The sequence below is a fragment of the Tupaia chinensis genome, unplaced genomic scaffold (genome assembly GCF_000334495.1).
Source record: "Tupaia chinensis unplaced genomic scaffold, TupChi_1.0 Scaffold000612_1, whole genome shotgun sequence".
NCBI lineage: Eukaryota > Metazoa > Chordata > Mammalia > Scandentia > Tupaiidae > Tupaia > Tupaia belangeri.
Genome location: NW_006160131.1, coordinates 753,685 through 769,167, shown reverse-complemented (window position 1 = coordinate 769,167; position 15,483 = coordinate 753,685). Strand labels below are relative to the sequence as shown.

The 15,483-nt window shown below is 63.3% G+C and overlaps 1 protein-coding gene across 4 annotated transcripts; it reads left to right on the top strand.

The window, feature by feature from the left end:
* The first annotated feature begins 3,462 nt into the window (after positions 1-3,462).
* On the top strand, positions 3,463-12,452 carry GRK6 (G protein-coupled receptor kinase 6). Of its 4 annotated transcripts, XM_027775925.1 has the most exons (16): positions 3,463-3,613; positions 4,515-4,627; positions 4,732-4,809; positions 5,134-5,234; positions 5,496-5,588; positions 5,680-5,743; positions 5,856-5,996; positions 6,252-6,442; positions 7,128-7,165; positions 7,247-7,336; positions 8,255-8,463; positions 8,567-8,704; positions 9,860-9,997; positions 10,074-10,208; positions 10,841-10,873; positions 11,342-12,452. In XM_027775925.1, exons 1-16 carry the CDS (start codon positions 3,562-3,564, stop codon positions 11,396-11,398), a joined length of 1,671 nt encoding a protein of 556 aa, XP_027631726.1. In that variant the 5' UTR covers positions 3,463-3,561; the 3' UTR covers positions 11,399-12,452. The 4 variants fall into 4 exon arrangements, with proteins under 4 accessions (XP_027631726.1, XP_014447251.1, XP_027631727.1 ...); XM_014591765.2 differs by lacking the exons at positions 10,841-10,873; positions 11,342-12,452 and adding an exon at positions 10,392-10,832; XM_027775926.1 differs by lacking the exon at positions 3,463-3,613 and having other exon boundaries at positions 4,703-4,809; positions 10,839-10,873.
* The last annotated feature ends 3,031 nt before the right edge of the window (positions 12,453-15,483 follow it).

The following is a 15,483-nucleotide window of genomic DNA, read 5'->3' as shown; positions in this document are numbered from 1 at the left end:
CCTGCTGGGGCTAGCTGGGAGGGGCGGGGGTCAGGCGGACGCCCTCGGGGCCGGGGTGGGGGGGCGTGGAGGGCCGTAGTGACTGGGTGAGGGAAGGAGAGGGGGAGGAAGACGGAAGGGTGAGAGCTGAACCTCAGGAAAGACTGAGGCCTCTTCCAGGTGAGAGGGGAGAAGATGCCCCACGTGCGCTGGCCCAGACCCTGGCTTCCAGCCTGGCCCCCGCACGGAGCTGGTGCTCCCTAGGAGGAGAATGAATGAACGCCCTGCATACCACAGCCCTCCAGCCTTGGGGAAGCTCCTGGTCACATATGCAGCCAACAGTACTGCCACTTGCTGGGCTCCTCAGGACACAGGGCAGGAGAATGGGTCATAGCCCCATCCCCAGGAAGCCCCTGGCTTGGTGGTACACATGGGCACAGACATAGGTGGGAGTCAGACCGCAGGTGCAGAGGGCCGGGCTGCCAGCCACAGGCGGTCCAGGCCTGCCCTGTGGGCTGTATGCTGGTCACCTGCCACCGCGCTCAGTACCATAGTGGCTGGACAGCCTCCTGTGCCTGCTCTGCCCAGGGGGCCCCAGGACCAGCAGTGAGCAAGGCCCTTCCCTTTGGAACTCTGGGGCAGGGAGACCACGATAACCGATAGCCGTGCTGCTCTTTGCTGGGCTTGCAGGTGGGGAATCACCTGCTCCACTCTCCGCCTGTGTCACAGGTGAGGAGTTGCCTGCTCCACCTTTCCACCCGTGTCACAGGTGGGACCCTGAAGCTCAGACCAGGGACTGCTCCAGACCACACAGCAAGATTGTGCTTGGCCCACTCTAGGGCATGGGAGGCCTGGCACAGTCTGTAGGAAGCCCAGAGGAGCCCCCCACCCCCCTATTGCTTGTCACCCGGGGAGGTGCCACCTGGAGATGGCATGGCAGACTGGACTCTTGAGTAGCCGAGAGCCTGTCTCATCTCCTGTCCCTTATCAAGCCCAGGGGCTAAGGCCTTCCTCCCAGTCTCTGGGGGCATCTGCTGATTCTGTTGTGCCTCGTCATCCAGCCAGGGAGGAGGGCTGGGGAGAGCCTGGCCAGGCCTCCCTCCCTAGGGCTCTAGGCGGTACAGGCCTTGCCTGCACAGGACACTGCCTTGCCTGGCCTGGCCAGAGAGGGTGGGCGCCTTCGGACACGTGCTGTCAGCCCACGGGCAAGGCACAGGGCACAGTCAGACCGGGGACTGGCGCTTCTGCTGGCAAGCCCTGACCCCTGCCTGCCTCCACCCCTCCCACCTGCACGGCTTCAGAAAGTCTCTTTTCCCTGAACTTCAGGGTTCCTTTCTGTGAAATGTTGGGGATAGGACACGGACAGTAAATGGAGTCCCGCTGTCACTGCATCTTGGGCCCAGGCCCGTGGACTGGCTGTGTTGCATTGTCCTGTGAGCTGCCTAGCAGCTTGGGGCTGGGGCCTTTACCCGCTTCCCAAGTGATCTGAGGTGGGAGCCTTTGGTGTGTGTAGACAGTTGGTGACTAATGCGTGCCAGCCATGTTTTGCACGGGAAGGAGCTGAGTTTGTGATCAAAGGGAGCTGGATTCGAATCCTACCACTGCCACCACCAGGATCTGTGGTCGTGGGCAAATTGATCCCTCCCTTCAGGGACTCGGTTTTCTCATGACATTGCAAAGTTGCCGCAAGCATGACGTGGACAGCACTGGAGGTGTGCGCCCTCGCTCGCCTTCCTTTCCCAGGGGCCCAGAGGCACAGGACCTGGACAGGGTGGGAAGGAGCCCCGTGCACTGGGTGGCAGTTCCAGGACAGGATATTTGCATGTGACTCTTTGCTGCTGCTTCATGTGGCCGGGAGGAGGGGAGGAGGAAGTAACTTGTGGGGGGAGGCAGGCGGATGGAGGGTTGGGTGAGGGACCTGCGGGGGTGGGGAGGAGTTCCCCTTCTGGGCAGGCCTGGCCTCGGCTTGGGGGTGGGGGTCAGTTGCTCATACGTGGAGCAATGCCTGTGGGGTGTACTGCTGTGGGCTGCGAGTGCCGCTGGGAGGTTTCTCAATGGGTCCCTGCCCCACTTCCTTCTCCAGGCAGCCCAGGTCAGGGTGCCCTTTGAGGGACCTGCCCCCCACCCCGGAAGTCAGCTCTTGCCCCGCACCACCTTCCTTCACCCAGGCCACATGGAAACAAGGCTAGGAAACCCAGGGGGGGAAGCAGGCCAGGCAAGGGGAAGGGGTTGCCCAAGGTTGCCACCGAGTTGAGGGAGCTGAGGCCAAACCCTGCTGGCTGCTGCACACAGACCGTCCTTGCCCTGCTCACCCCCACGGCACCCCTACAGGTGGCGCTGGCCCTAGCAGAAACTGAGGGCTAGAGGGGGCAAGGGATAAGCGCAGAGTGTGAGCTGGACATTCAAACCCAGGAGTCCTCCCACCATTCTCACCCGGGCCACGGCCCACATCTGGCCAAATCAAGTGTTTTCTTGGCTTCAGTGGGGCTTTTCATTTTTTATTTAAAAATAAGCGGGAACCAACATATCATGACAGTCTAGATTTCCAGTTGCTTTTGAAGAAACTTGGATGAACTGGCCACACTGCAGCAGCACCCCTGCCCAGCAGCGATCCAGCCGTCAGTGGGGTCTTACTGCACTTGTTAGAAAACGCCTGCCCTGTCCAGTTTGCCGCACTCCCCACCACTCCCTGCTGTCTGCCATGGCCCACGTTTACTCTCACTGTTTGGCTCTGTAGGTATCTGAGCTGATCCTGGGGTCTCGGCAGCTACAGATGAGAAACAGACTTGGTAAAACAAGGCAGCATCAGACTGGCCCCATAGCTTAGTGGTAGAGGGAGCTACATCCCACGTAGCTGACTGCAGTTTGAATCCTGGCTCCGGGGACTTGGAAAACATACTGATCATGTATTAGTGGGTACTCAAAATCCCAACAGGATGGAGGAATGGAGGAGAGGGGATTACAGTTGTGACCATGCCCTGTGGTGGGGGGTGCTTTCTCCCTCTCTGTCTCTGTCTCCCTTTGCCTTTCTCTGGTGAGTGCATGAGCCCTTTGGCAATCAAAGCCAAAAACAAAAAACCCAGGCAGGCGTCAGGGCCAGGGCAGCCCTGGGGCGCGGGGACACTGCGTGCCGCCTGCCCACTACCTTCGTGGCTGAGCCTCTGCTAGCTCAGATGCAGGGCCTGGTGACCCGGGCGGCCCCAGCCCCACCCTCTTCAGGTGCACCCACGTGCCTGGGCTCTCCCTCTGGGCTGTGATTTGGGTGGTCGCCATCACTGGGTGCCCTCTGCTCTCTTCACCTGGGACGCCCCGCCTGGTGGGCAGCGGCTGAGGCGGGACCCCTGGCTGGAGACCCTCTGCGTCTGCTCCCTGCAGCGGCCTCTCCCAGTGGGAGCCCCTAGTAGGAGGGCCTGCGAGGACTGCGTGTTCAGGAACTCCAGTGCTGGCATGAGTGGAGCCCCGCGGGCCTCTGGCCACACTGGGCCGAGGAGAGGCCCAGCGGTGGCGGATGTGAGCCCAGCACGGATTGCTTCCACAGGTGGTGGCGGGAATCGCAAAGGCAAGAGCAAGAAATGGCGCCAGATGCTGCAGTTCCCCCACATCAGCCAGTGCGAGGAGCTGCGGCTCAGCCTCGGTGAGGCCTGGGCACAAGGCAGGGGCTGGGTGCCCAGGGAACCTCCCCTGAGACCTTGCCCTGTGGGGGGCGGCGCAGGGGCTCTGGGGAGCAGGAAGGTGGAGGCTGCACCTCCCAGCGGGTTTCAGTTCCTGGGCCTGGGATGGGTGGAGGGCAGAAGGTGCACAGGCACCACGCCGGCGTGGGGGTGAGTGGAGGAGGGCAGAGCAGACTGGGAGCGGTCTGAGAGGAGCCGAGGAAGGAGAGCAGGCCGAGGGCGGCAGGCCCACAGGACAGGGGACAGTGCGGAGAAGTCCATGGTGACTGCTTCCCTCCTCCCTCCAGCCGTGGGGCTGCCCAGCAGAGCCTGGACCAGAGCCCGCAGTCTGAGCATGCGACAGGGTGACTTGGGCAGGGACAGAGGGCCCAGGACCCCAGTTCCTGCTTGTCTTAGCTGAAGCCCACATCTGAGCAGCACCCACAGCTGTCCTGCCCCACCCCGTGGCTCACACGTGGGGGACAAAGAGTGGCTGCTCCCACCGCCTGGGAAGGAGGCCCAGCTGCGCACCGGAAGCCACAGCTTCCTCTGGCACTTTCGCCGGGCAGGCAGCAGGTGTGGGCTGGGGCCTCGCAGACCACACCCCACCCTGCACAGTGACATGGGCACATCCTATGAGCCCAGAGACCGACTTTGCTGTGTGACGCTGAGCTGGGCAGCTAACCCTCTCTGGGCTGCCCTGGCCCGGGCTCTGTGGGTAACAGTAATGCCCACCCGACCCTGAGGTGCGAGTGCTAAAGGAGGTGATGACAGCCACGCTGCAGGGCTAGGGGCTGTGCTGGGCCCGGAGCCTAGGGGCAGGGGCAGGAACTTGGCCAGTGGCTCCAGGTGTGCTGGCCCAGCAGCTCCCGCCTCTGCCCACAGAGCGTGACTACCACAGCCTGTGTGAGCGGCAGCCCATCGGGCGCCTGCTGTTCCGCGAGTTCTGTGCCACGAGGCCCGAGCTGACCCGCTGCGTCGCCTTCCTGGATGGGGTGGTGAGTGTAGCCCAGCTCCGGGCCCAGGCCCACACCGTGGGTGGGAGGAGGCCCCAACCACACAGTCTCCTCCAGACCCCGAGCCCCTGCCTCCCACCCTGCAGGCCGAGTACGAGGTGACCCCTGATGAGAAACGGAAGGCCTGTGGGCGGCGCCTCATGCAGAATTTTCTGAGCCACACGGTGAGCTAGCAGGGCTGGCGAGGGGACGCCAGTGGGCAGCTCGGTGACCACAGCCTGGCGTGGAGTGCCTTGGAGCGGGTCCAGGCAGCGCCGTGGGCAGAGAGCCCAGGGGCTGAGCTGTGCCCGCCCGGCAGCCTGCCTGCCAGCAGCCCTGCCTCGCCCTGTGTGTGGGGGTGGCAGCCGGAAGGGAGTGCAGGGTCAGGCGGGCTGGCCTACCCCGGCCTGCAGTGCCCTGCCCTCACCTGAGCCATCCGGCATTTCTGCCCTGAGCGTGGCAGCTGTCTAAGGGACCCCCTGCACTCACCTTCTGTGGCCTGTCCCCAGGGTCCTGACCTCATCCCTGAGGTCCCCCGGCAGCTGGTGACTAACTGCGCCCAGCGGCTGGAGCAGGGGCCCTGCAAAGACCTCTTCCAGGAGCTCACCCGGTAAGCCTCCCTGTGCTCAAGCCTGGATGGCGTTCAGGGGAGGGGACTTCTGTGGCCTGACGGCTGCAAACAGGCCAGCAAGGGCGTGCTGGCCTTGCCCCTGCGGTGTGACCGTGGAGCCCCCCCTCAGCTTCCTCATGGACTGCACACCCCCTGCCCAGCCAACCGGCCGAGGGTGATTCCCTGCGGCTGTATCTCGGCTCGGGAGGGCTGGCACACCTCGCCGAGCTGGTGGCGTTGACTGGCATGGGCCTCCCCTAGGCTGACCCACGAGTACCTGAGTGTGGCCCCTTTCGCCGACTACCTCGACAGCATCTACTTCAACCGTTTCCTGCAGTGGAAGTGGCTGGAAAGGTGAGTCCCCTGAGGCCAGGCCAGGCCGCTGGGGCCCCTCCTGGGCTGTGGCCCTGCTCAGCCAACGGTGGTCCCTGTCCCTTGCCTACAGGCAGCCAGTGACCAAAAATACCTTCAGACAATACCGAGTCCTGGGCAAAGGAGGCTTTGGGGAGGTGAGTGGGCAAGCCGGTGTGCTTGGCAGCATGCGTGGGCGGGCCGGGTGGGCTCTGGGTCAGCCCTGGACCTGGCGGGGCGGCTGTGCCCCTTTTCTCCTGTCTGCCCCAGGTGTGTGCCTGCCAGGTGCGGGCCACAGGCAAGATGTACGCTTGCAAGAAGCTGGAGAAGAAGCGGATCAAGAAGCGGAAAGGGGAGGCCATGGCGCTCAATGAGAAGCAGATCCTGGAGAAAGTGAACAGTAGGTTTGTAGTAAGTACAGAGCAGACTCGCCCCTGCCACACCGGCTCGCTCTGCCCTGTCGTCCACCCTCCACGGGTCAGCTCTGCCCAGCCCGCCTCACTCCCTCAAGGCACCGCCTCGCCATCCTGGGTGATGCCCAGGAAGGGCAGGTCTGGGTTGACGCCAAGCCTGAGGAAAAGGAGTGGACTGGAGAAGGGTTTTGGGGTAGCCGGCACGTGGTGGCCCTGAAGCCCCTGGCTGAGGGCGCGGGTCCCTTGGCCGCAGGTGAGCTTGGCCTATGCCTACGAGACCAAGGACGCGCTGTGCCTCGTGCTGACGCTGATGAACGGGGGCGACCTCAAGTTCCACATCTACCACATGGGCCAGGCCGGCTTCCCCGAGGCTCGGGCCGTCTTCTACGCTGCCGAGATCTGCTGTGGCCTGGAGGACCTGCACCGGGAACGCATTGTGTACAGGTGGGCAGGGGCGGGTTCCTGCACGCTGCGGCTGGACGTGGGGGGAGGCTGGCCTACAGCAGGACCGTGGGCTAGGGCTGCCCCTGCAAGCCGGTGTTGGCTCGGGGCCCAGCACTGCCCCACAGGAGGAGCTGGGGTCTGGTGGCCCGTGTGTGAGTCTAACCGTCACTGGAGTCCGGTCAGCTCAGCACGCAGCTGCCAGCATTCCTTCCGAAGCAGAGGCTGACCGTAACTCTGCCTTTGCTGTGTCAGGGCTGAACATGATCACCTGACAGCCAGAGTCCGGGCCCTGAGCCGGCCCCGGGGGCTCAGAGGGGCAGTGATCGGGCCTGGTAAGATTGCGATAGCTGTGACTTCCCAGCCCCGAAGGGGAGGACCGGTCACCCCCTTTGATAGGAGGAAAGGCAGAGTCAGTCACCAAGGGGCAGGAGCTCCTGGACACCGTGGTGAACGAAGCTGCCAGGGACATCCCAGGAGTTTCCTGGTGGGAGCCGCTTGCTCGCTGTGGGAGTCCTGGGCAGCCAGGCCCCAGGGACCCTTCCTCTGCTCTCTCAAGTCGGCTGCTGCCGGGGAGGGCAGGGCTGCCTGTCACCCTGCAGCAAGTGGGCGCCATGTGCTGGGAGGCGCCGGCCCTGCCTGGCTCTCTGGCAGGTGGAGCCATGCCAAGCCTGCCCTCTCCCCACAGGGACCTGAAGCCGGAGAACATCCTGCTGGACGACCACGGTGGGTAGGGCCTGGGGGCTGGGCCGGGGAGATAGATGGCTCAGCCTGTGTGCAGACTCACCTGCCTCTGTCCACCTGCAGGCCACATTCGTATCTCAGACCTGGGACTGGCTGTACACGTGCCTGAGGGCCAGACCATCAAGGGCCGCGTGGGCACTGTGGGCTACATGGGTGAGTCCCCCTGACCCGCCACCAACATGCTGGGCCCCTCACCATCCTGGGCCCAGCCCCACCCACTTCTGCCTGGGAACCTTGTGCCTCCCGCAGACCGGGTTCCTTGGTTATCGTTAGAATTCTAAGGCTCAGCCAGGGCCCCGCACAGCAGTGGGCCCACCCTGTCCATGCACTGCCCTTTGAGGGCTTGCCCTGACTGGGCTTACAGGTCGCTACCAGCGGATGGAGGGAGAGGGATGAAACCCACTTCTGGGGCTGGCTCTGCTCTTCCAGGGACTGCACATGCTGAGTAGGCATGCCTTTCTGCAGTGGCCACGAGGGGCCGTACTCCCCTAGAGACCCAGCAGAGCAGAGCTGAGTGGGTCTCACCTGCCTTCTGTGTGGCCTTGGGCCACTTCACTTCTGAAGCCTCTCTTTGCTCAACCACGAAAGGATCCATCCCTGCCCCCTGGGGTTGCCCCGGGGATGGAGGGAGCATAGAGGGGAAGCCCTACAGGCCTGCCATGGCAGGGAGGAGGCCATCAGTGGACTGAAGTTCCTCCTTTCTTCTCTCTCTCTCTCTCTCTCTCTCTCGTTAAATCCAGAAGTTGCAACTGGCAGCCACATGGGCCCAACTTGGCCTATGGCTGTGCTTAACCGAATTGTTTTTAGAACAGTTTGAGTCAGTTGCCAACATTTATAAGCTGGACAGCTTCACACACAGAACAGGGATTTCTGGCTTCTCTTGAACAACCTGGGGGGCCTGGGTGTGGCCCCTGTGGGGCCTCAGCTCCCTCTGATGGGGCCTGTGCCCTCCTGCTTGCTGAGGTCCCCACCACACCCTGACTGCCTTTTAAGTTGTCCCCGACTTTATGTGCGCTGGACGCAGAGGCCCTGTTCCTGCCTCCCGCCAGCCCTGACGGCTCGCTCCCCCAGCTCCCGAGGTGGTGAAGAACGAGCGCTACACATTCAGCCCCGACTGGTGGGCCCTGGGCTGCCTCCTGTACGAGATGATCGCGGGCCAGTCGCCCTTCCAGCAGAGGAGGAAGAAGATCAAGCGGGAGGAGGTGGAGCGGCTGGTGAGGGAGGTGCCGGAGGAGTACTCTGAGCGCTTCTCCTCGCAGGCCCGCTCGCTCTGCTCCCAGGTAGGGCAAGCCAACGCCACGGCCTTAGGGGAGGGGATGGGGCCACCCCGCTGCTCACTCACCTAGCCCCCGCCAAGAGCACCCTGACTGCTCTGTCCTCCAGCTCCTCTGCAAGGACCCTGCCGAGCGCCTGGGGTGTCGTGGGGGCAGTGCCCGAGAGGTGAAGGAGCACCCCCTCTTTAAGAAGCTGAACTTCAAGCGGCTGGGAGCGGGCATGCTGGAGCCGCCCTTTAAGCCTGATGTGAGTGCTGCTGGCTCCCCGGGGCGGGGCCTGACTCCCAGGGGGCGGGGCCTGGAATGTTGGCCAGACACCCTGGTGCAGGTGTCAGAGAACTCAGTCTAAGGGCTTAGCCCGGGAGAGGAGGAAAAAGATAACTCACTGGGCTCACTCAAATGAAAAGCCTGGGGGCCAGTGGATGGTGTAGAGGGTAAGGCAGCAGGATCCCACATGCCAACATTTGCAGTTTGAATCCTGGGCCCAGCGACTTGAAAATTATGCATGTGCTCGTGCCCAGAATCCCGAAAGGAGAGTGGAGGAGAAGGGACTGTGGCATGACCATCCCATGGGGGGAGGTGATTTCTCACTTTCCTCATTTGTCTCTCTCCAGCAAATACGTGCTCCCCGTAGCAAACTAAAAACCAAATGTAAAGCCCCAGGACAGGCCTAGCTTCTGACATACCCAGATCTGGTTCACATCCCGGACCAGGTGGCTTAAAACTCACGCGTGTGCGTGCGTGCCCAAGATCCCGAGAGGAGAATGGAGGAGAAGGGATTGCGGCGTGGCCATCCCCTCTGGGGGGCGATTTCTCGCTTTCTGTCTCTGTCTCTCTCTGTCTGGCGAGCGCACACGCCCTATAGCGAAAACCTCTCCAAAAAAAAAAAAAAAGAGTGTGGCTTTCTGCAGCCAAGATGGCCTTAGCACTCAGGTCCAGGGAGGTGAGAGACCAGGCCCCTTCCAGTCCTGTGATTGGGTGTGAAATTGGGGATGGGACAAGCCACAGGCCACCATAGGCCTGGGGCCCATCAGTTCCAGGCCTGCATGGGGTGCCAATCTCGGGCCTGCTGAGAGTCAGTCTGCCTTCCTCACTGCTGCACGTCCACATGGCGTGGGTAGGTGGAGGGAGCCCCGCTTCAGGCCTGGCTGCTGCCTGCCCCTGCCCTCAGCCAGCCAGAGTGTGCCGAGAGACCTCGGGACGTGAACCCGGACTGCCCGTGTGGTTCACACTGCAGAGTGCCGCGGCTGGCTGGGCCTTTGCACGGCCTCACTCTGTCACCGCAGTGAGCAATCAAGGTCCCAGTGTACAGAGGGGAGGAGGGGCTACAGAGAGGAGGGCCGCCCCTCTATGGAAGTGCCTGTGCATTTCCTGTCTGACCCCGTGCCCTCTGTCCCTGCAGCCCCAGGCCATTTACTGCAAGGACGTCCTGGACATCGAGCAGTTCTCCACGGTCAAGGGTGTGGAGCTGGAGCCCGCCGACCAGGACTTCTACCAGAAGTTTGCCACGGGCAGCGTGCCCATTCCCTGGCAGAATGAGGTGGGCCTGCCTCATGGGCAGCTGGGCTCTGGGGTGGCCCTGGGGACAGCTTCCACAGCGGCCTGTTCCTCTGTAGATGGTGGAGACTGAGTGCTTCCAGGAGCTGAATGTCTTTGGGCTGGATGGCTCTGTGCCCCCAGACCTGGACTGGAAAGGCCAGCCTCCTGCGCCCCCCAAGAAGGGACTGCTGCAGAGACTCTTCAGCCGCCAGGTAGCCCCAGTGTCCTGCCAGGCTCTGCCTGGCTCCAGGGAATGGTGGGTTGGGGTGGAGCTGGTGCCCAAGTGCCTGGGGGTGGGCATCCTCTAGTCCTGCCCATGGCGCCTAGGGCCTTTGGCCTCCTTCCCACCTGGCTCCCGGCCCTGGCTCGGCTCACGGCCTCTTTTCTCTTTCCAGAGGTGAGCAGTGTGGCTCCCCGTGGGTTGGCCTTGCTGCCTGGCCTCGGGGAGCCACAGGCAGCCCTTCCATGGCAGAGGCGAGATGTGGGAGAAAGAAGTCTGGTGCCCGTCCCCCCTTCCCACTGCTCTGTCCCCTGCACCCTGCCCCTTGAGCTGCCAACCTTGCTTAGCTGTCCCGATGCCCTGCCGCCACCAGCCAGAGGAGCAAGGGGCTGGACAGAGGCTTTGTCCTGGGAGAGCCTGGGACCTGCCTTGTCCCCTCTTACTTCCGTCTGTTGCCAGCAGCCTCTGCACTGACGCCCACCCATGTGTGGCCTGAGCCGCTGCTCCAGGCCCTCATGGAAGTCCCTCCCCAGGGTGTGCCTGGAGGGCCGGCCCTGCGTGAGCGGCTGGTGGCTAATAGCACCCGCTCTGCCTCTCTCCCTCCGTGTCTCCCCCATCCTCCAGGATTGCTGTGGGAACTGCAGCGACAGTGAGGAGGAGCTCCCCACCCGCCTCGAGCTCCCCACCCGCCTCGAGCTCCCCACCCGCCTCGAGCTCCCCACCCGCCTCGAGCTCCCCACCCGCCTCGAGCTCCCCACCCGCCTCGAGCTCCCCACCCGCCTCGAGCTCCCCACCCGCCTCGAGCTCCCCACCCGCCTCGAGCTCCCCACCCGCCTCGAGCTCCCCACCCGCCTCGAGCTCCCCACCCGCCTCGAGCTCCCCACCCGCCTCGAGCTCCCCACCCGCCTCGAGCTCCCCACCCGCCTCGAGCTCCCCACCCGCCTCGAGCTCCCCACCCGCCTCGAGCTCCCCACCCGCCTCGAGCTCCCCACCCGCCTCGAGCTCCCCACCCGCCTCGAGCTCCCCACCCGCCTCGAGCTCCCCACCCGCCTCGAGCTCCCCACCCGCCTCGAGCTCCCCACCCGCCTCGAGCTCCCCACCCGCCTCGAGCTCCCCACCCGCCTCGAGCTCCCCACCCGCCTCGAGCTCCCCACCCGCCTCGAGCTCCCCACCCGCCTCTAGCCCCCAGACTGAGGCCCCCATCGGCGGCTGGCGGTAGCAGCTACTCCGAGTGCTGTTTACAGTTTTGCACAGTGGTCTTCCCCTTTGTCCGCCCCAGTCGTGGCCTGGGGGACACAGCTGGAACTGTCCCCAGTGCCCCAGGGTCCTCCACCCCTCAGCTCCTGCCCGGCTGAGTTGGGCAGGGCCTGGGCCATTCTGGGACAAAGGTGCGTCCCTCCAGCTCCTCCCGGAGCTCGAGGCTTTCTGTATATTTATGTATTTGTACGAATGTATATAGCGGCCAGAGCGTCAACGCCCACCCAGACCTGGCACAGCCTCAGCTTCCTGGGGCAGCTGCCCTGGCTAGGCAAGACTGGAGCTGGAGAGGGGCCTCTGCCAAACCCAGGGCTTCTCGGGCGTGGCTCGGGTGGGCCGAAGCTGGGCCGGGCAGACCCCAAAGCCCCCAGCCTGGTGCAGGCTACCACCGGCCTCTGAGAGACTCGTGCCTGCCCCTGCACTGTGGGCTCCGCTGCCACCTGGGCCGATGCTGTCCCTTCACCATGCTTATCAGGGCTGGATCTGGGGTTTCTGCGACCCCTAGGCCTGTGCCAAAATGTGGCCAGAGATCGGGCTGACCGTGGGACCCATCGGTCCACTGCCCAGGCTGTCCCCGACGGGTCCGCCTCTGCCTTTCAGCTCCCAGGACACCTTGCCCCATGTGCCGGGCCCTCCTGAAGACACCGCTTTCCAAAATGCCTCAGCCCAGGCCACATGGCCAACCCTCAGACATTCCAGTCTCCCCTGACAGTAGACACACGTGCCCAGCAATAATCTGCCCCTCCACGTGTGTGCCTGCAGGGTGTGTGTGCGTGTGTGTGCATCTGCGTGTGTGAAGGGGGTCGGTGAGGCTGTCCCAGCCCTGCCCTTCTCAGACTGATGGCCATCCTGGGCCGGTGGTAGAGTTGCGTGGGATTGCAGGGCCCTGGTTTTCCATATTTAAAGCCAGTTTTTATTACTCATGTTGTCCAGTGTAAGCTGCCACGTGTCTGTGAATACAGCCCGAGCACAAACCCAGCCAGACGCCCCCGCCTGCCTCTTTCTTGCCTCTGGTGCTCCAAGGCTTTGCTGCTTCCCTGACCCAGCTGAAGTGGGAGGGTCGAAGGTTGCCCTGAGGGGTAGGAGGTCACCTTTCCCCGTGGCTGGCCTTGGGGTAGTCTCCAGGCTCCCAGGCCTTATGGTCTTAGTGACCATGATTGCTAAATGCGGACTGCCCAAGAAAGCAAGCTTGGGTACCCACGGGTGTAAGTCAGAACGCTGGAAAGGCAGGCCCGGCTCACCTTCCCCTGCAAGGCCAAGGTGGCCGGGCTGTCAAATGTGAACTTGGAGCAACCTGTGAGGCAAGGTAGGAGGTGCTCTTAGGAACACCTGCCCCAGGTCTGTCTCACCTGGACACCTGCCGTGCCCCTGGGGCTGGGCTGGCCTGGGTTGGTGCATGTGCGAGGGGCTGTTTCCTCGGTTTGCCCTTGAAGCATGCATGCAGATGGGCAGGGACCTGGCCAGTGCTGAGAACAGGAGGAAGGCCCATCGGGGCAGGGAGGGACCAAGCACCTGGTTATCCGGGTTCTCCGAATAGGGGTTGAGCCAGGCCTTGCTGTTCACCTTGAGTTGTGGCGGGGGGGTTGGGATGAACATTCCAGGGGGACTGCAGTTCTTTCCCAGACCTAGCAACCCCACTGCTGGTCTGCAGCCTCCCAGGGCCCCAGAACACTGTTACGGCCGTCCAGGTTGGCTCCCTTGCCTCTGGGTTAGGGTTGGGGACTGCTGCAGAAGCCCAGGAGCTTTGCAGCTGACCTCCGGGTTCTGGTGACTTCCCATGTCTGGGAGGGAGAGTGATGCCTCACCTTGCAGGGCAGCTAAGAGAATCTCCCTGGCAACCAGTCAGCCCTGTTAGGTATCCGCAGGACTCCGCGGCTGGGGGGGGGTTGGGGGCCAGGCCAGCCGCTCTCTTGGTGCCCCGTTTTGGCCAGCTCCTAACGTGCAGAGTGCACTCGGCCTCCAGCAGCTAGTGGGGAATGGTAGCCTGGGGAAGCTTGTCCACGGTCTTCGATGGATAGGGACCATTGAGGGCAGAGAAGCCGTGTAAAGATGGAGACACCGGCCCGCCTTAGGCGTGGTCTAGGCCTCTCTGCTCCAGGCTTGGGGGTGCAAGGTGAGTGTCAGGTAACAGCATACAGAGGCCAAGGCCCACCCCTGGGCCAGTGTCGAGAGCTAGCAGGTGCCTCGTGGACATGTGGGTCCTGGCACACCTCGTTCCCCTGGGGCCAGCAGGCATCCAGAGGGCTTCTTAGCTAGGGTTGGGCTCACCTTGAAGCTCCTGCACCACATTCCACATGGACTCTTGGCATAGAAAGCTCCCAGAATCCTCTAAACTCACCTCCCCACCCCGCTCTGGTGGGAGCTGGGGACCCAGATGGAGATGAGGGCCTGCCAGCTTGGAGCTGTCTGGTTGGGAGGCAGATGGGGGAAGTGGGACCCGGTGTGATGAGCGGGCAGGGTTTTAGAACTGGCAGGGCCAGGCGTGGAGGCAGCAGCGGCAGAGGAAGCCCTTGGCCACGAAGGTGCCGGGTTGGTGCCCCTGGGTGTAGGACCAGCAGTGCCCAGGGATGGTCTGGAGTGTGGGCGGCTGAGCCTGGAGGAAGGGAGTGGCAGTCAGGGCAGTGCGGTGTAGCCAGCTTTGGAAGCCATGGGGGGTTCTTGAAGGTGGGGACTCCAGGAGGGTTTTGACTGGTTGTGCCAGGGCGTCTGCCTTGGCATCTACAAAAGTCCTTTGGAGAAGTCTACCCCACTGACCAGGTGGGGCTGGGCCCACACTCGTGTCTGTGTAAACCACACACCTAGAATATATGAGCAGGTTAGAATGGCACAAGGGACAGGACTGCCCTGCTCATTCAGTGTTACTGCCTGTGAGGGCACAGAGGGAGGGACAACTGGGGCAGCTCCCAGGTCTCGGCCTTGGACCCTGTGCCAGGCCCACCACTAGTGGCAGGAGACTACACAGTTCACATGTTTGCATCCTTGAACTGAACTCCAAACCCAGAGTCTGAACAGCCAGGCTGCGGTTCACAGCCCACCGCTGGCTCCCAGGGGGACGAGCCATCCCCCCTAAGTCAGGGTGCTCATACCCAAAATGGGGACTGAATCCTGGGTGCCACCCTCTGACAGTACAGAACACACCCCATTCCACACCTGGGGTCGGTTCCCCAGTAGGATGGTCAGCCACAGGAGTCCGAAAGGAGGCCTCAGTAGGGTTTTTGTTTGCTAGTTAGCGTGTGCAAACAGCTGGCAGCGGCGGGGCTCTCTCCTTAGGCTGGATGGCGGGATTCAAGCCTGGAGCTGCGGGGCTCACCGCATCCCCACTTGGGGAGAACCCACCCAAGAACGAGTCAACACAGACCAAAGCTGGGGGGCAAAGCAGGTGCCTGCCACTGCGGGCCACCTGGAGCTCAGAGCTCCAGTCCACACTGGCCTTACCAGGTCCCTTTGGGCAAAGCTTGTTCGTTTTAGGGTTCTGTCTCTTGCAACCCAAGCTGAGATGGTGGTGGGTGTTTTTGGAAGACCACCCTAAATTTGGTAGAGGAGTTGGGCTGGAAACAGGACCTAGTGAAGGGGCCAGATAGCCAGGTTCAGGGAGCCTTGGTAAACCTGCGCCCACTCCAAGGCTCTTCTGCTTCCCGAGGGGAGTGTGTACTGGGGCCCGGGCTGTGGACTAGACGCGAGGTCTCCTCCCTGTGCTACTCCCAGGAGGCATATGGTAGCATGCCTGCTGGGGACACAGTGGGAAGGAGCCGCCTTGACCTGCCGGCTCAACCCCTGCCCGCTGCCAGCTGCGTGTGCGGGGTATCCGTCAGGATGTGAGCAGGGCCTGGACACGTGTGCGCTCTCCAGACCGAGCTGTGTGTGTGCCAGGTTCTCGCCCTCCGCTGCTTGGCCAAGCGGCCGGCGGTCAGCATCCCGCGTGCACCGCCGCGGAGTGCGCGGGTCTGCCGGCGCGTCGGGCCGCCCAGCCCGTGGGCAGCTGCTGTGCGGCCGCGCACTCCCGCGCAGGG